At 47.0% G+C, this 19,877-nt stretch overlaps 1 protein-coding gene across 1 annotated transcript; it reads left to right on the top strand.

Annotated features, from left to right (window-relative positions):
- Positions 1-7,966: 7,966 nt before the first annotated feature.
- Positions 7,967-13,724, top strand: LOC133625503 (patched domain-containing protein 3). The gene is made up of 4 exons (XM_061996891.1): positions 7,967-8,691; positions 8,918-9,039; positions 10,112-10,257; positions 11,889-13,724. The coding sequence occupies exons 1-4, from the start codon at positions 7,969-7,971 to the stop codon at positions 13,490-13,492; spliced, it is 2,595 nt and encodes an 864-aa protein (XP_061852875.1). The 5' UTR covers positions 7,967-7,968; the 3' UTR covers positions 13,493-13,724.
- Positions 13,725-19,877: the final 6,153 nt, after the last annotated feature.

The raw sequence follows: 19,877 nt of genomic DNA on the forward strand, positions 1-19,877 counted from the left end.
TTCTTTAACTAAACCCACTTGCCTGATGTTGAGGCTTGCCTGAGATGGCTAGTCTGATGCTAACTTGAGTATACCTGTATTTTATATGTGTCTTAAAGAATACTCTTTGCCATGAGAGCACATTGCTGGTTCACGTTCAACTCGGTGTCCAACAGGTTCCCTATGTCCTTTCCTGAAAAGCTGCTTTCCAGCTGGAAAACAGGAAAGATCTGTTAGATTTTTGTAGCTATACTGATCCATGCACCAGAGTATGTTTAGGACTGGAAAGCAGATTTGCAATTTTTTTATGTACAGCTACAACAGTAGCTACAATAGATCTACTGTAGCTGTACTGGATTTCAATAGCTACACCGGGATTTTAGTGAACGTTAGGCATTTAAAGTACAATTTGATTTAAAAATAAGAAAAACTTGCTTACCAAGCAGTCATCTAATCTGTTAGGTAAAGTGACAAGATTTCTCTATCTTCAGCACAGAAGATCCTTAAACTCCTGTTGCTGCCATCCTGTTCACACACAAAAGTGCTGTGGTCTGAAAGAGTAAGCAGCGCGTTCCAGATAAGCCTATACGATTCCAGGCAGACACATATACACTGTGTCCTCCTGTGAGTTCTTCCTGATTAGCAGACCTAGAGCACACCTATTTCAGCCAACATGAGTGAGCCATTTCAAAACACAGCAATGATGACATGCTTTTAGGTCTGTTCTGGTTTGCATTGGAGATGGTGACACACATTTTCAGTCATTAGCCAGAGCTAATAAATAAGTCACCATAATAAGGTTCCAAGTCACCTGTCCTACAAAGCTCTTCTAGGCACCAGGGAATCACTAGGAAGATTTTGTACCTTCTACAGGGAATTATTTTGTTAGTTGAGTCAGTAACTGTTTCAGATATAACCTTTAGTCTTGATTGAGAACCAGAATCAGTCATTTCCACTTCCAAAATTAACAACCTGGCCTGTAGGTTGCAGAACCAAGCTCCTTTGTGCTTGCTCTCTTGACATTCTCTTTATTCTCTTTACACAGCCACTCAGCTAAAGGGACTCATACCTGTGCTCTATGCTTCCTGGACAGGGGCTGTAATCAATAAGATGATATTGAAGAAGCTGGCATCTCTTCACCTCTTTGTTGTACACTTCTTTTTAATTTCATGTACACAGAAGTACCCAACTGCTGCCTGCAAAGCATGAAATGATCTGTGCCACACAAAGCTGTCATTTCCTCATGTTCACCAGTAGACAGGACTTCTTCCCACTTCTTCCCACTCCTTTATCTCTGCATTTGTTTTTGTTCAGCCTTCTGACACTAGCTGTTGTCCTGCAACCCATGGAGATTAACGATAAAGCTGAGATCCACCTGCAGCCCATGGAGGACCCCACACTGGAGCAAGTAGCTGTGCCCAAAGAAGGCAGCTTTTGAAAATACATTCTCCAGAGAATAAGATCAAGCAGGGTTAACTCTGGAAGACTTTCAACTGCTCTCCAAGTTAGAGAAATTCAACAAGACTAAATTCTCTACAGATTCCTGGTATATTGTATGTAAAGCATGTTACCTGGGAACTGACATTTCTGCAAACAGTCTGGCTTCTCAAAGATGTTTTAAACCAAATGTCAATAAAAATATATAGACACTGGCATAGACAGAGCCACAGAAGCAGACTTTCATGTTTGCATAAGCAATAGAAGCGGATATTACTCTGATACACACACCAGTAAGAAATAAATACCAGGAGAGCCTGGGCTGATCTGAGGAGAAGGTAACTTCCCTAATATCCTCTTTACATAGAAACACTATTGCAGAAGGAACTTTCCATCTCAAAGAAGCATACAATTACCTTCCCGTAAATGAAATGGGAAGAGATCTGAAAGGTCATCCTTTACATGGGTAACAGAAAAAATGCCTACACTCACCTCTTTGATAGCTCTTTTGTGTATCCAAGCACTGATGAATAAAAGTTTAGTTTATGCTTAGATCAGTATTCTCTGACACTTAGAAATATGTTAGAAATATGTAAAGGTTTCAAAAGTATGAAAAAACTATAAACAAAGCCAAAACAGACATTGATTGATCAAAGAAAGAGTAGGAGAAAAGCACTGCAGTTTTTCTCTTTTTTTTTCTTACACTTCCTGAAGATCTTCAAGACCTGACCATTTTACAAGGAGGTTTAGAAATCTGTATGCAATAAAAAAGCAGCCTGCAAAGATAACATATCTGTATTAATAAGACACTGATTAAAGAGGGAAACTTACACAGTTCTCGTAAAAGTAAGTTGTGAAACCATTTATACACATTAAGGAAAGTGAAATTTTATAGACATTTTACAAGGAAGTACAAACCAAGTCAACTAGTTTCTTCAGTGGCCTCCTGTTACATTGTACTCGTAGCACTCCAGGGCTCCATAAGTAGAATTTAGAGCAGTCCTCATGGAAAACCTCAGCATTATGAACTCACAGTGGAGACAGGAATTGTTCCTTACCTCAGCTTGAAAACAAACATTCTGGAGCTAAAGTCATAAGAATCTGGCAGCTCACTTTGCCTTTCTGGTATCCTACACTGACAAGCTGAAATTCTGTCCCTCACTATGATGTACAATAGAAGCAGCATTATCACCCCACCAGTTAAAATACTCTGCAACTCCATTCTTCCTAAAAAGAAAACTGAAATGAGTGTAGACATTCCTGAAGAGCCTCACACTGAGATGGCCTCAGGACATGCCTAACACATACTGACAGCTCAGAGACATCATGTCAGTCAGCAACAGCTTTTCGCACAACACAGCTGCTTCTGCATTAACTCTGCTCGCTCCTACATAATGTCTAAGGTCACCATATTCACTGCAAGTACCAGTCTCATCATCAAGCAGAGGAGCAGCAGCCACTCATCCTGCCAGTGCCCAGCAGACGGCAATTTCACACAGTCACTGTGCACTCCCAAAGCAAGGAAGAGCAGACCTCCAACATGAATAACCCTCAACATGAATAACCTTCAACATGAAAGAACACCTGTTAGTTCTGGGTCCTGGTGCCAGAATAACTAATGGATTTAATCTGAAATGCAATCTCATGGCATTCTATTTCAAATTGAATGAAATTGTATTTCAACATCTTTGCAGTTGTATGTGGAAATTATTTCAGGCTGCAGGATTTCTTGAAAGGGCAAAAGTCACAGATTTTTTTCTGCCTATGAAATACAGAGTAGATAGGGAGTTAAAGCATGCTTGGAAACAATTACTCATGGAGCTGAGCAACTGAAGAGTGCTGAGGTCATTGACATCTCCTTAACCTTATTTAACAAGAATTTACACATGAGGCTTCTTTTACGTCTATATTCACCGCCCACACAACTAAGCAGCAGCAGTCAGCAGTGTATGAATGTGCATCCACAACACAATCTTATGGTGGCTGAATTAGCCACAGAGCACCAAGTTCTTCAAGGGAAGTGACAATTTTCCTCCATTTAGTCCAAGACTTCACTGGCAGCACTGTGCCCTAGGTTGGGCTCCCCAGTACAAGAGATACCAGCTTACAGGAGTGCGACCAGTAATGGGCCACCATGACAGCTGGGTCCTGGAGCACACAATGGACAAGGCTGAGAGAGCAAGACTCTGTCTTGAGAATATCAAGGGTGGGCAGGATCTTCTTTCTGCCTTCAGCTATGTGATGGGAAAGTGCAGAGAAAACAGACTGTTCTCAGAGTTGTAGTTGGAAAGGACAGGGACCAAGTCTCACAACTTGTATTAAGAGAAATTCCAGTAATATATTGTCATGAGCAAAAGCTGTTTACTTCTTCAGGGTGGCACCTCTCAGCTCCTGCTCAAGCAGCCCCTTGGCTCCAGCCCCTGCCCAGGCATCTTCTCTCTTGCCATCCACCCACTCCAGCCTGGTCTTTCTTCCTGCTTCCCCTCCAGCTCTGGCCTTGTTTCTCCCTTACTTGGTGCTTGCCACTCTAAGACATTTTCACAGAGGTGCCACAGGCTCCCCTGCAGACAGGCTCAGCCATGCTGTGGGTCTGCTGGATTCGGCTGGAACCGGCAGTGACTGGCTCAGGGCAGTCTCTGGCCTCTCTGCACAGAGGCCGCCCCTGCAACCCCGTACCAAACCCCCGACAGTTCTGAGGGGGAAAATCACGATGAAGGTAGTCAACTGCTGGAACAGGCTGCCCAGAGGCTCTGAGTCCCCACCTTTGAAGGTGCTCCACACAGAGCTGGACAAAGAACTCAACAACATGATCCCACATCCACGCCAGCCCCTCTCTGAGGCCCAGATCAGATGAGTGCCAGAGGGCCTTTGCAATCCAAATTACCCCATGATTCTGCAAAATTCTTTGAATCATTTCCAATCTCAGTAAATGTTTCAAAGACAAAACAATACAGAGACAGATCAGACCAGTCCTCATGACGTACTTTCAACTTGAATTTGTGAGCTGTGAAAAATCACACAAAAATCAGACCTTATGGTTTTCATTACAGAGAAAAAGATTGCAGCCGACATACATCATAAGTCAGTTAAATCATCTACATTTAAACATACTGTTCTAACCAGGAAGATTGAATTCTTTGATTTCTGACAATGACTTAGTATTTGATTTCCAAACCTTTTCAAAGCCAGAGAGAAACGCAAACCATGTAAAACAATGTCCCTATTAACACAGCACACACCCGACAAACACCAATGGTATTATGAAAGCAAGAGAACAACAGTTGCTTTCTTTGCAAAGCCTGGCAGCAAACATGACACTATCACCTGTGTTTTTATCTATTAGCCTAGCAGAATAGACTTGCCCATTGAAGGGGAGATCTGTGCTCAGTTTCCTCTTCATCTTGAGCAGTCTCAGATCCAGTAAACACAATATTAATTGTCAGGAGAGAGTTTGTGCCTTCATCTACAAATGCAGGAAAAACACGACTTGCTCTGCCACAAAGAGTATTTCAGATTTTACCCTATTAGAAGATCATATAAAAGGCATGAACGGGCCAGGGAACATGAGAAGGTTGGCACATACATCCTGCTTGAAGACCACTCTGAATTGAGAGGTGGTGGAGCCATCATCCTGTGCCAAAAGGCAGACCCCTAAGCCTCAGAAAGAGTTAAGGCACCTATCTGTGCTCAGTGCTCTGAGTAGCTCCTGACACGAGGCTATTTCCTACCTTCTGAAAAGAGCTGGTCTCCAGCTCCTGAGGAGCCAGAAAGAAACTGGGAAAATTTTATTTTCTCCCTTGTCAAACTTTAAAGTCAGTATCCCTTTATGGCTTTGAAAGCATTTAGCTGGACACTGTGACTTCATGTCTGCTGCAATGTCAGTGGATCATCCACAATCTGGTTCACTGACAGGTTATCCTACAAGTCTTCTTGGTCTGCCTATGAGGCCAGGTGTGTGTCTGTACTTTCTTCCCAGACACAGGTCTATTTATCTCTGCAGTTTTCTCCATATGAGAGGCTTTCTTTTCCAGCTGGGTAACTCTGTGACAAGAACTCATCGAGTGTCTACATGACATCAAATAGCTTACCCCTTTTTTCTGAGCACAGATTCCTCTGATGTGAGGAGCTCTTACAATAACATCCTATAAATCCCTTCAAGGAAACTGAGAACAGAATGTGGGAAATGCTACCAATTTAGAGTCTGATTCATTACAGAAATGAGATTTTCACAACTTAGGAGCTACAGGAAATAGCTTCCCAGAGCCTGTCTCAGAACTGATGTACTCAGAACCCCTGAACACACAAAAGGGACTCACCGGGACACAACCTGCGCTGGGAACAGTGGGAAAGCTGCACAGACTCTGGCTGCCTGCTTGAGGCTCACAGCTGGCAAGCCTGTCTCCTCAGGATGACAGAGAAGTACCTACAACTTTCATTTGCAAGTAGTGGCAGAAGAGGAATTGCATCTTTTACAGAAAGGCAAGGAGAAGAAGTGCCTGCCTGAACTAATTGGCTAGACACCTCTCCCCAGGTGTCACATCTGAGCTTAACGTTTCCCTCAGGCAGAGCACACTCAAATCACTGTCATCTACCAGCGTCACAAACACCAGGCTGCAGGGTATTTTGTGGACTTGGAAAGATGCTTTCTGTCACTGCTACTGCACAAAGCTCTGGTGTATCACACCACTGGGACTTTTGTGGCTTGCCCATTTCAATCATTAAACTTAGTCTTGTATTTTTTCAGCTGTCACTCCCTGTTTTGCAAACCTGCTTACAAAAGACAGCAAACACGGCAAGATACACATCGTCACTTTCTGTGTTTTGCTCCCAGGCAGAAGAATAATCTTTTGTGCTGAAGCGACAATGGCAGCAGCTTCAGGTAAAACTGTAAAGAGGAAAAAAAATCTAATTTTTCCTAATCCCTGGCACTAATGGGAACTGCATGCAGTTATCCTCAGGGCAAGGGACCGGGCAACATAATATAGGCTGAGGGCCAGCTGGGCATGCAGCATAGCACAGGCTCACTGCTATAGGATCTTCTTCACTTCCTTATATGCAACGGTCTCCTGCTCAGGATCACCACACCTTATTCCTCACTTTTTAATTTTGCAGCCTCCTTCTCACAACATGGGCACTAGACAGGGATTTTATCTTGTAAGGTCAGTATAATTGATTCCATAATATACCATGGAAGTGTCTTCCCTAGGGTTCTTCTCTGTTTGCATACACAAGGATCACATTAATCCTGTTTAGTACAGGGAGTTAAAGACAATTACCTGAAAGGAGGCTGTAGTGAGGTGCATGTTGGTCTCTTCTCCCAAGCCACAAGCAACAAGGATGAGAAAAAAATGCCACCAAGGTAAGTTTAGGTTGGGTATTAGGAAAATATGTCATCACTGAAAGAGTTGTCAAGCATTGGAATGGGTTGCCCACTAAAGTGGTTGAGTCACCATCTCCAGAGATAAGTAAAACATGCGGTGTTTAGAGACACAGTTGGTCTTGGCAGTGATGAGTTACGGTTGGACTCAATGATCTTCAAGGTCTTTCCAAACTAAATGATTCTGTGATTCTATGATTCCAAGATCCCAAACACAAACTCCAAAATCACTTGTTATCCCAGCTGTCCACTACGTGCAAGCTTTCATCAGACAACCATGCATGACACAGTCCTGATACCAGCTGTGGTCTTTGCTCCTGCCTTACCTTACTCTTCCCCTTGCAAGAGGCCTGACAGTCACCTGATTCCCCAGTGAGTTTGTTAAGCACAAGATACACACAGAAAGTCACCTTTATTTTGCAGGATTACAGTGTTAGGCTAAACGAGGGGCCAGACAAGCCACAGGATGCAGTAAAGCACAGGTATGGCAGGACTCCCCACCAGTGCAAGCAAAATGCTCCAACAGTCATTGAACAACATGTCTCAGGTGGCAAAGCAGAGAGAGAAGTGCCAATGCTTTGCTCTCTTCTGTGCAAAAAGATACTTTGTTATGCTTCACCACGGATCATTTTGCAGATCTCACTTTTGGTAGAGCTTAAGACAGCTATGGCAACTGAATGGGGAAGAAACCGAGGTGCACAGGTAGGAGGTGGTAGATGGGAGAGTGCTTTGAAACATCATCACCACAGGCTGAGACAGCATCCACACCTCACACCTACTGCTGCTCAGGGAAAGAGCATGGTGGCTGAACTGGGATGCAGGCAGCTCTCGGCACGATGGATGCTGTCACGGTATTGAGACCCGCAGGGACTGGGCTCCCCGTGGAAAAAAGGAGTGGCCGCAGCGCGCCCGCTCGTCGAGAGCCGGGCCCGGGGCGCGGCGCGCAGGGGGGAGCCTGGAGTCCCGCCTGCCCCCGCCTGCCCGTCCAGGGGAGGCGGCCGAAGCCCCAGCGAGGCAGAGCGAGGCAGGGCAAGGCAGGGCAAGGCAGGGCAGGGCAGGGCAAGGCCCCGGCGGGACGGCCCTGCCCGCGCCACTGAAAACCGCTCATCCGGGGCGGCTCTGCCTCGGCGCAGCCAGAAGCCGCGCAGCAACAGCCCCGCGGCCCCGCGTCACCCATGGCGCAGCCGCGGCGCCCCGCGGGCGGCTGCTCCTGCCGCAACACCGACTGCCTGGAGCGGCCGCTGAGGAGCCTCTTCCAAGGGCTGGGGAGCGCCGTGGCCGCCTGGCCCTGGCCGTTCCTGCTGCTGCCGCTGCTGCTGTCGGGCGGCTTGGGCGCCGGCTTCCTCTTCCTGCCGCAGCGGCAGGCCAACGACATCGAGGGGCAGTTCACGCCGACCGGGGGGCCCGCCAAGGCCGAGCGCGACTTCGTGCTGCGGCGCTTCCCCGCCAACGACTCGGAGCGCTTCTCCGCCCCGCGGCTGCCCACCGAGGGCGCCTACGCCGCCCTGATCGCCGTGGCGGCGGACGGCGGCTCGGTGCTGGAGTCGCCGGCCTGGCCCGACGTGCTGCGGCTGGACCGGGCGGTTCGCGACCGCGGCTACGAACAGGTCTGCGCCCGCAGCGCCGGCGCCTGCGAAAGCGCCAACCCGCTGCTGGGCGACGCGGCGCCGGCCCGGGACAACCTCACCTTCCCCGTCAGCCACGGCAGGTTCCTGGGGGCCGCGCTGGGCGGCGTGCGGACGGGCGACGACGGGCTGGTGCAGTCGGCGCGGGCCCTCAAGCTGCTCTACTACCTGCGGCAGGACGGCCCCGCGGCGGCGGAGAGCCGGCGGTGGCTGCAAAGCTTCCTGCGGGACATCCCGGCGGAGCTGGCCACGTTGGGCTTCGCCTCCATCCAGGTAACGCGGCAGCGGAGGCTGCAGCCGTGCGGCCGCCGCCGAGGGGCAGAGCCCGGGCTGCCCCCGCAGCGGAGGGGAAAGGCGGCGGGGGAGGCAGAGGCGGGGACGGCCAGGGCGATGCCTCAGCGCCAGCGTGCTGGTTGGCATCGCCCGTCTGCGTGCTTGAAGAGCGGGAGAAGGAGTAGAGGGGGCTTCATCTTGTCTTTCCTTGTTGCTTTCACAACAGGTGACTTACTTTACCTCGCTGTCCAGACAACAGGAGTTTGAAGGAAATACCAAGAGCGTCATCCCGCTCTTCTCCATAACCTATTTCTTGACAATAACCTTTTCAGTCGTCTCTTGCATGAGGTAAAATGGCTTCTCAACTATGGATCAATGAGAAGGGACCTGAGGTCCTCTTTACCTTGCCTAAATTGGTTTCTGTGCTAGTCGAGTTGAAATGTATGAAGTCTTGCAGAATTTATGACACCTGTGAATTGGGAGGAGGGAAAGAATACGTGGTGCTGTTGCTAAGGTTATTTGACCAGTTTCTTGCTTCATTGGGAGCTTCTGTCCTCATCCTGCCCGCAACATACTGATTCTTTGTAAAGATCAGTTAAAAAGAGGAAGGAAGCAAGGGAGGGAGCAGAAAGGTGTAGTTCACACGTTTTCTCTGTCACCTGCTCAGTGATGGTTTGCATGGATGAGCAGTAGCTTCACAGATTACTGCAAGTCTGGATAGAGCTTTAGGTACTGTGTTTGCTAGTAGAGCCTGAACTTTACCTGCTGTCCATAGAGAGCGTAGCCTGCCCGTTCTTTGTGCTGGTGGAAAGTGAACTATCGTCTGTGTGACAGCAGAGGACAGTGTTTGTGTGCTGCCCTAAGGAAAGTTAAGCTCAGAGGGTGTGCTTATTGGTTTAGCACTTGCATCCAGCATCCTGCCCATTAGGCTGTACAGCTTCTGGGTATTGTCTGTCTCACCAACACACAGTTCTTGCCTTGGAAGTGAGAGGTTCTCTTCAAGTTCAGAAACAGTCTACAGCAGGTGAAGAGGCAGCTTTTTACCCCCTCACTGAAATGCTGCACCAGAAACCCATGTAAAAGGAAAGAGCTGCTAAGAATTTGGCATTTTTTGGGTCGCCCTAAATGTAGCCTCTCCCTGGCAGAGCTCATGTATCTTCATTTGGCCAGCTCTCCTGTTAGTGGTGCAGCAGAGATCAGTACACATCTTGACTCTTAGGTATATGTAATTGGCCAACAGAAATAATGTCTCTGACACCTCCTATATAAATAAATCTTGTCTGAAGCTGACACCTGGGAGCTCTCCCAGCAAACAGCAGCTTTCATCAAAAGATCTCTGGACAGAAAGGCTTGTCATGCCAAGCACCTTGGTGAGATGTTTGTTGCGTAACTAAGACATTTCTTATTACAATCTTTTCAGACTGAGCTGTATAAGAAATAATGTCTGGCTGGCGTGCTGTGGAGTGGTTTCTGCTGGTTTGGCTGTGCTAAGCAGCTTTGGATTGATGCTGTTCTGTGGAGTGCCATTTGTGGTCACCGTAGCAAACGCGCCATTTCTTATTCTAGGTAAGTAGAAAAAGTGAGTCAGGGTCAGATACAAAGACAAAGGTGGAGTTAGAACAGCCTGACAGCATTAGTGAGCGTGATGTGAGCAACAGACCACACAGGGTTCTGTGCTGCTGTGGATGGTGCAGATGCTTGGATGTGCAGCCTTCTGAGGGCTCCTCCAGGCATGTAAGCCCAAAAATGATGCCTGCTCTAGTTCCAGAGCTACAGCATGAGAACTCTAAACAAGAGGATGGTAAGGTTAGCAGTTCTGGCATTGTCCTAGCACCCATGATAAGTTAGCCATGCTGATTACTCATTTGTTTAAGTAGTGACAGTACTTGAGGTGAGCTCAGCTGGGTTTTGTCACTGCTTTCCACTGGGTCGTCATCTGCAGATTTTATAGGTGTACTGATAACGGATATCATCTTTTCTTTCCCACTGAGATGTACCATCAGTGCTTATTCCTTTTTTCACTTGCTCTTGTTTTCTCTTTTTGTGTGATTAGTTTTCCAGGAGTACAAAATCTTTTGATAGAGTAACATCAGCAAAATACTGAAAGGTTTGTGATTAAAATGTCAAGAGTTAACACAGCTGAGAATCACGTTGGCCCTTCCCTTTTGAACTCCACTGGAGACAGGTGGAGAGTAGAAAACATTTAAAAAGCAACTGTTCTCCCTGTCTGCTGAAGGCAGAGCAAGAAAAGAAGGGTCAAGGTTGCTGCAGTGATGATGAAGAGATTACAGAGACAATGCAGGACACTTCCAATAGTACAGATAGTTGAGCATCAGCATAAGCAATGTATTTCAGTGTAGGTAATCTACACTACTGGACGTCTGGACAGGAGATATGGCACTTGTCAGTGGTACACTAGGTGTTCTCTGTCGTTCAGCAGAGAAGGGTGAGGGATTGTCAGGGTTTAAACCCAGCTGGCAACAACCAAGCCACGCAGCTGCTCACTCACTCCTTCCAACCTCAGCAGGATGGGGAGAAGAATCAGGAGAAGGTAAAACTTTGTGGGTTGAGATAGGGACAATTTAATAGAACAAGCACAAGGAGAGAAGAAACAGCCATAAAAACGGTAAAGGAGAACAGAGAGTGAGTGATACCCTGTGTAACTGCTCACTACCCAGAGCCTGGTGCTGTCTCAACACAGCAGCCACAGTTCCCCCAGCCAGCTCCCCACAGCAGGGTGGGAGGGAGAGCCCGACCATGGGATGGGACAGCCTGGCCATGGGACAGCCTGGCCATGGGACAGGACAGTCAGAACATGGGACAGCCTGGCCATGGGACAGGACAGCGTTGCTAAAGACAGCCTGGCCAAGAGATGGCCCAGTCACAGCCCCTTGCAGCGTCTGGTGAAAACTAACCCTATCCCAGCCAAACCCAGCACAGGGACGAACGACCCATCAGGTCACCTGGAGTTTCTGAAGCATAATCATTTCAGACACATGCAAAGGTTCTGGTTTCCTGTATCTGTTTTAACTCGCATCGGCCCTAAAGCCATGTTAATAGCCTAACTTTCCTCTTCAAAGTTCTCTGCAGACTTGGGCGTGATGAATTGTAGACTTTTGTTGGGTGTGATGAATCATGTTGGGTGTCAGTGGAAGCTGCCATTGGCCTGGCAGCGTTAACTTTTTCTCCTCTTGCAGGAGTTGGTGTTGATGACATGTTCATCATGATTGCTTCCTGGGAACAGAGTGCAAGAAAGAAAGGGAAATCTGATGTTCGATCTCTGCTGGCTGAGACTTACGCAGAAGCGGCACTTTCTGTGACCATCACCACTCTCACAGATGTTTTGGCCTTCTTCGTGGGCACCTGGACTGCTTTTCGGTCCGTGAGATCATTTTGCCTCTATACGGGCACTGCTTTTATCTTCTGCTACGTGTATACCTTGACCTTCTTTGGGGCAGTTCTCGTATTAAATCACAAGAGAGAGCAAGGGAACCGCCACTGGCTAACGTGTATGCCTGTGGGAGTAGAAGAGCAGGCTGAGAAGTCCTGCTTGTACAACGCTTGCTGTATAGGCAGCTGTTCTAGGCAGCATCTCACACAACAGCGCGACAGTGAACACCCAATGAGCGTGTTCTTTAAGAAGTACTATGGTCCCTTCTTCACAAATAAGTGGATGAAGGTGCTTGTGGTGGTGCTGTATGGAGCATATTTGGGTGGCAGCATTTACGGATGTACTCAGATCAGGGAAGGCATCGACCTTCGAAACCTGGCGAGTGACGACTCCTACGTTATTCCCTACTACGACGATGACGACAAATACTTCTCAACGTACGGACCCAGGGTCATGGTTGTCATTACTGAAAGCGTAGATTACTGGAACAAGACCGTTCGTCTTGGCATTGAGAACTGCACACAGAACCTGGAAGGCATCTCCTATGTCGATAAGAACCTCTCAGAGTCATGGCTGAGAGTATACACAAGTCTTGCAGACAGTGGTTTGATAGATATAAGCACCGAGACTCTTTTCATCAATAACTTAGCTGTGCTGTTCCAAATTGTTCCCAGTTTTGCGTGGGACATTAATGTGACTCAGGATAAAATAGAAGCTTCACGCTTCTTCATCCAGACGGTGAACGTGACCTCCGCCGTTGATGAGAAGAACCTCCTCAATGAGTTGAGAGAGAGAGCCCAGCAGTGCAGCATTCCATTCATGGTGTACCACCCGGCGTTCATCTACTACGACCAGTACCTGGTCATCGTGCAGAACACCATTCAGAATGTGGTCGTTGCGGCTGGGGCAATGCTCCTGGTCTCCCTTTTGCTTATTCCCAACCCCTTGTGTTGCTTGTGGGTGACCTTTGCTATTGCTTCTGTGATAGTTGGTGTTGCTGGTTTCATGACGTTTTGGAACGTGAACCTGGATTCCATCTCCATGATCAACCTGGTCATTTGCATAGGGTTTTCAGTAGACTTCTCTGCTCATATTTCCTACGCCTTTGTGACGAGTGGAGAGTCATCAGCCAACGGAAGGGCAATCGAAGCCCTGTCCCTGCTTGGATACCCAGTGTTACAAGGTGCAGTTTCTACCATACTAGGAGTAGTTGTCCTGGCTGCAGCAAAAGCCTACATCTTTAGGACATTTTTCAAGATCATGTTCCTTGTTATTTTGTTTGGGGCTCTTCACGGTCTTCTTTTTATTCCGGTGTTTTTAACCTATTCTGGAAACGTTGGCAGGTCACCCCGCAATGGCAGCCCTAAAAATCTAGAGCTTAGGTTTAGAAATGAAAAAGATTGTCCATGACTCTGTTAAATGTAATGTATGTTTCTTGTGTGTAGCTTCAAGTGCAGTGATTTTCAGGGAATATAAGGAATGACGAAAATGAAGGGCTGAAAAATAAAGGCATCAGGGAAGCAAAAGCTTCAAAAAGTCCAGGCAAGAAAAATAACAGAAGAAGAACCTCAAATGCACTTAATGGAGTTGTATTTCTCATTTGCCTGACTAGTGCCTTAGTGTTGTTAAATATTTATTTTTGTGAACTTGTATATTAAAATTATTACAAACAGTGACCACTGCATCAGTTTCATGGACAACATTACGGGTTTGCCAGGCAACATACACAGGAGGGAAGAGAACTCCCACTGCTTGCATTTCCTGCCTTTCACCTTGATGGTCTACAGAGCCTAGAGGGAGTTTTCACTCAGCTAGTGTTTAAGCCCTTCAGTCCTAAAATGACAAAGACATGAATTCTGTTGTGTTCGTCAGTGACAGCCCATCCTATGAGGCATCGGTACAGCAGAGGAGCTTTCACTGCGAAGACCTAAGAATGTATAAGGTGGTCTCTTAATCCGCAGGGACCAGGCACTGGAGCAATATTCAGTTCATAGAATCACAGAATGGTAAGGGTTGGAAGGGACCTTTAGAGATCATCTAGTCCAACCCCCCTGCAGAAGCAGGGTCACCTAGATCAGGTCACAGAGGAACGTGTCCAGGCGGGTCTTGAAGCCCTCCAAGGAAGGAGACTCCACACCCTTCCTGGGCAGCCTGTGCCAGGGCTCCCTCACCTCAACAGTGAAATAGTTTTTCTTATGTTTAAGTGGAACTTTTTATGCTCCAGCTTCATCCCCTTACCCCTTGTCCTGTTGCTAGCTACCATACAAAAAAGGGATGCCCTATGCTTGTTGGAAATCAAAGGAATGCTGGTAACTGATGCTTGGGATTTTGGAAAAAACATGTTTTAGGAGTTAGTAAAGCATTCAGTCGAATCCTGGATTTGTTGCGTGGTTCTTCTGAGCAATGCACAGTGTGACAAAGCAAGGGTCTGCTTCTGTTTCCTCTGAATTTCCAAACAATTTTTTCTCTCCAAAACTGACTCCCAAGGGTTTCTATCAAGTAACCTCCTACATAAGTCAGAGCCTGCCCTTTGGATGTGCGAAGTGTCAGTTTTGCTGCCCTGCCTCCAAACATCTCTGTGAATAGAGAACTTAATAATTTCATGGTCACTGTTCCCCAGATGGTGTCCAACTGCCCCATCCTTCACAAGACCTTCTCTGTTCACAAAGAAGATGTCCAGCAGGGCACCCTCCCTGGTCAGTTCACTTGCCAGCTGTGTGGGGAAGTTCTCCTCCACACATTCCAGGAGCTTCCTCATTTGTTGCCTCTCTGCTGTGTTGTATTTCCAGCAGATACCTAGGAAGATGAAGTCTCCAACAAGAATAATGGCAAGTGACTACAAGATTTCTCCCAAGTGCTTATAGAATGACTGATCTACCTCACTGCTCTGGTTGGGAGGTTTGTAGCAGACTCCCACAGCAATATCAGCTTTATTTGGCTTGCCTCTTAGCCTAATCCAAACACTCTTAACCCCATCATCACTATACTTAAGTTCTGAACATTCATAAACTTTCCTAGCATAAAGAGCCACCCCATCACCTCTCCTTTCCTGTTTGTCTCTCCTGAAAAGCTTGTAACTATTGATTGCTGCGCTCTAGCCATGTGAGGGATCCCACCACATTTCTGTGATAGCCACTGTGTCATAGTTTTCCTGTTGCATCATGGCTTCAAGCTCCCACTGTTTGTTGCTCTCACTCCTTGCATTGGTATAGATGCACTTCAGAACCCTTTGTCCTTCTGAGATAGGTGCATTCCATTTGCTGTCAGCAAGTGATGATAATCAGAAAACCCAAATCTCCACCAATAACACCAGTCCTGGAGCCATGAATTCCATGTTAATTCCCTGTCTATCTCCATCTCACACTCCCTGATACTCCTTAACCTCTCCACTTCCTCCTTAAGCTCTGCCAGCAGACTGAGCAGGTCATTGTCGTGGTTTAGGCCCATCAGGGAACAAAGACCACGATTAGCCTCAAGTACCGAAGAGGCTGAGAATTGCTCAAGGGCAGGGAGGGCTTAATTGCCGCTTAAGGTTCAGGACAAAACAGACCAGGCTACTCGGTTTGGGGAAGAAAACAGAAAATAATTTAATGCAACATCAACTAAAACATACCCCCCCCAAAAAAAACCCAAAACATAGCCAAAACGAAACAACACAGAGTAATACATCAGTGGAAAGTCCAACCAGCCTTTTTAAGAACACCTTCCTGCCACACCTCCCCTCTTCCCGGGCTCAGAGCCCTGATCCCGGGGTTTTTACTTTGCCCTCCCCTGAACGGTTCGGGGGGGCAGGCAGTGGAGGTCTCAGTCAGTCTGCTCCCAATAGCTTCTGCCGTCTGTCCCTCCTCAGGACGGGTGAACTCCACACCAGTCCTCCCTGCAAGTCCGTGGGGTAACTCACACACACAGCAGCCCTGCACGGGCTGCTCTGACGTGCACCCATTCCAAAGGCTGCAGCTCCTCTCTGCCTCTCGTGTGGGGCTGCTCTGCGGCGTGCAGGCTCTCCAACACGGCCTGGGCCATGGCCCCTCCCCACACAGTCCCTCGCCCGTCCGGGCTCACTCACATGGAGCTGCTGGTGGCTCTCAGTCCTGCCACGGATCTCCACAGGTTTCAGGGGCACAGCTTGCATTCTCGCCACGTCTTGCAGAAGGGTCTCCGGTCTACTGCTCCTCCTTCCTTCCTCCTCTGGCTGAAGGGTCCGCGTGGTCGCCTCCATCTTGTATCACCCATACACCTCCTGCCTCGCATTCCAAATTCCCGTCCCCTAAATAGTGATGGCAGAGGCGCCAGATTGGCCCAGCCGGGCCGGAGGTGGGTCTGAACCTAGGAGCCGGGGGAGGGTCCGCAAACTCTTTACCGGGTCTTCACTGCAACCCGCTCCCCCTGTTACTAAGCCAAAAGCTGCTCCTTGCTAAACCAGAACAGTCATTCACCCAGTCGCTTCGGACACAAGTGTTGTCTCTGCCATCCTCTGCTGCGAGTGACAGGCTGAGGGACTCCCTGCAGCCAGAGACCTGCACAGCAATATGCCTTTGTGAGAGCTCTCTCTGGGTTCCCACGTTTTTCTGGTGTTGACTTTTGCACGAGTGGTCACCAGGGCTACTTCTTGTGACAGAGTGATGTCCACTAATGGAATTAGACCATTATTAGGGAAGAGGGACGAGTTACTACCAACTTGTGTGACACACCTCCTTTCTCTGTTTTCACTCTGGCACAGGGATCTCAAGACACCTGGACCTGCCCATATGACTAACCAACCAAACTTGCACAGCACACCCAGAGGGCTCATCCACACCCCCTGGGCTCAACGTTGCTCAGTGCACAGGGACCTGTGATCCCTGCGCTCCTGGGGCGTTTCAGTAGCCCGCAGTGTCTGCAGCTCTGCCCACACCTGGCCTGTCTCTCACGTGAGACATGCTGGCACTGACAGGGACCCCTCCATTTGCCACGAGGCTCCCAGCTCCAGAAAACCTTCCTGTGCTCGATCTGCCAATCTGCTTGAGGATGGAGCAGCTCTGATGGCTGCTCTCGGTGACTAAATATCTACCACATCTTTTAAATACTCCCAGGGATGGGGAATCCACCAGCTCCCTGGGCAGCCTGTGCCAGTGTTAACAACCCTGTCAGTAACATTTATTTCTTTATTTCCAACCTAAACCTCCCCTGGCACAATTTGAGGCTGTTTCCTCTTGTCTTATTGCATGTTTCTTGGGAGAAGAGACCGACCACCACCTCGCTACAACCTCCTTTCAGGTAGTTGTAGAGAGTGATTGTGTCTCCCCTGAGCCTCCTTTTCTCTAGACTAAACACTCCCAGCTCTCTCAGCCACTCCTCATCAGACTTGTGCTCCAGACCCTTCACCAGCTTCATTGCCTGTCTCTGGACACGCTCTAGAACCTCAATGTCCCTCTTGTAGAGAGGCCCAAAACTGAACACAGTATTCAAGGTGTGGCCTCACCAGCACTGAGTAGAGGGGCAAAAATCACTTCCCTGGTTCTGCTGGCCACAGCATTTCTGATATAAGCCAGGATGCCTTTGGCCTTCTTGGCCACCTGGGCACACTGCTGGCTCATGTTCAGCCATCTATCTGCTGAATGCTAAATCCAATACCTTCTGAGAAGCACTCGCAAAACTGGCATTTCTGCAGGCAAATAACTTGGAAAGTCCATAGAGACCAATTGATTTATGATATTTAGCTGCCCAACTGTGTTTTCTATTGTCAGTTTGAAGTATTAATTTCAAGTTCAGCGAGGAGAAATCCTTCCAGTGCTTCTCTGCAGGGAGAAGCAGTCTGTATTTGCATAAGCTGTTGGAGACTGTGTTTCTCCTAAACCTAGCCCTGCTCAGTCCCATATTGTTCCAAACTCGGCAGCTTCTTATTTGCCCAGAGATGCTGAAAATAGGTTTCACTTCTTCAGAGCTCTGCCACACAGATATTTAAGGAATGCAAGTATTGAACAATCTCGTCACTGATGTGATAAACACATCCTTAGAAGCAAATTGAATTAACCTCAGCTGATTTCTAACCAAGTTAGTCTTCAGAGAAAATACTTGTGAAAACTCCTCAATTGATGAACAGTCAGCCTGATAAATAGAGCAGAAGGCTTCTTATTTGAAGTTCACCTGGGTTTGTAACCAGAGTACAGACCATCTGTTCTGATTTGCCAGACTGATATTTATAGCTTTTAATCTACAAAATATAGCCATAATAGTCATTTAGAAATGTCAGTGAGAATTATCAAAGCTGTTCCTACCACAGTGGCTTTAACTCTGGTGTTCAACTACGTAAATGTTTCCATAGATTTTAATTACTTCTGCATATCTGAGGGGATATGTGTCCAAGGTTGTAAAAATCCTCTGTTACCCTGAGAATACTGACTTTATGACTAAAAAGAAATTTGGGTCTGTATGTTCGGTCTCCTTGTGACAAATTCCAAATGTCTTGCTGCTCTGTGTGTGAAAAATATATGAATATATAACTTCTACAGTATTCTCACCAGGGAGTGCCCTGGGAATTGCTGCATATTAGCCTAACCAACAGCTAACAAGAAGCTTGCTGTTAAGTCAGAAATCTCTTTCTGAAAAATAAAACCTTGTGTTTGAAGACTTGGGTTATTTTATTCACTGTTCTGCTGCTGAATAAAATATCTTCTTGCTAATCATAGAACAGCTCTTGTGTTTTCAAACCGTAGGAGCCCTCCCTGCAAGTTTTTGCTCACACTGTTAGCTGTGAGTAAAAGCTGTTAGCTTCAACATGGCTGCTCAGTTGAATAAAGGGCTTCTCTTTTCTGTAATGCAGAATAGCCTAATATATGTGTGTGCACAGGTGTACACACAAACACTCACCTTTAATCTTTAAACCACTGCTTCATTTTAATGTACACTTGCAGCTCATTATCAGCTGTAGTCCTATCTTGCAAGCTTCTCTTTTCACAAAAGAGGTCTTGTGTAAAGCAATGCTGACACAGGAATTGTGGCACTGTTTAGAGGGTGGCTTCTTGATTTGGAAAAGGGTTGCAGCATCAACAGTTAAGTTAAATGTGTATTTCAGCAGTTTCCAAAGTAGATCCGTTCTGCTGAATTTGCTGTGTGTGATCCTGGCCTCAAAGGGACTCCTCTTAGCCACATCTAGCCACAGCAGCCACCACGGGAGGCGAAGGCACAGGTACATTTGCCCTGTGCCCATCTGCTCTTCTAATAGAGGCTTCTATCAAATAATAGCTGAGAGCTGTAGAACTGTTAATCTGTAAATGACAATAATAAGAGATGAGGAAAGTTTATAAAATACAAACTGTCCAGGCAGAGAGATATGAGATACAATCTTGTCATCACCACTCCAGGATTTAAAGCCAAGGAGATTTACCAGACAACATATGGGTTCAGTTCCTGGAAACCTAAGGCATAACTGTCTCTATTCTTTCTGGGCAAGCTTCCACAACTCATGAAAGCCAATATTAACTTCACTGAGAATAGGATTAGAGAATTCATGCTAAAAATCTAATTGAAAGATTTGGATCACAGTAACAGACTTACTCATCAGGAAGACAGCTCACACTGTGCACATCTTTCCCTGTGTGCACAGTATTTTATATGTTAAATCTTTCCAACAGTATTTCCCCCAGGTTAATTTTGTCTGTTTCCAGAAATTGTCTGTTCCATTGCTTACTGACTTCAGTGATTAAAAAACAGAATCATCAATATTTTCCCCTCGGTTCACATACAGAAGTAAAGATATGTTATGTCAATATGAAGAGTTGCATTCTTTGGATTTCTTAATTGTTTGGTGACAAGA

The sequence above is a fragment of the Colius striatus genome, chromosome 5 (assembly GCF_028858725.1).
Source record: "Colius striatus isolate bColStr4 chromosome 5, bColStr4.1.hap1, whole genome shotgun sequence".
NCBI classification, from domain to species: domain Eukaryota; kingdom Metazoa; phylum Chordata; class Aves; order Coliiformes; family Coliidae; genus Colius; species Colius striatus.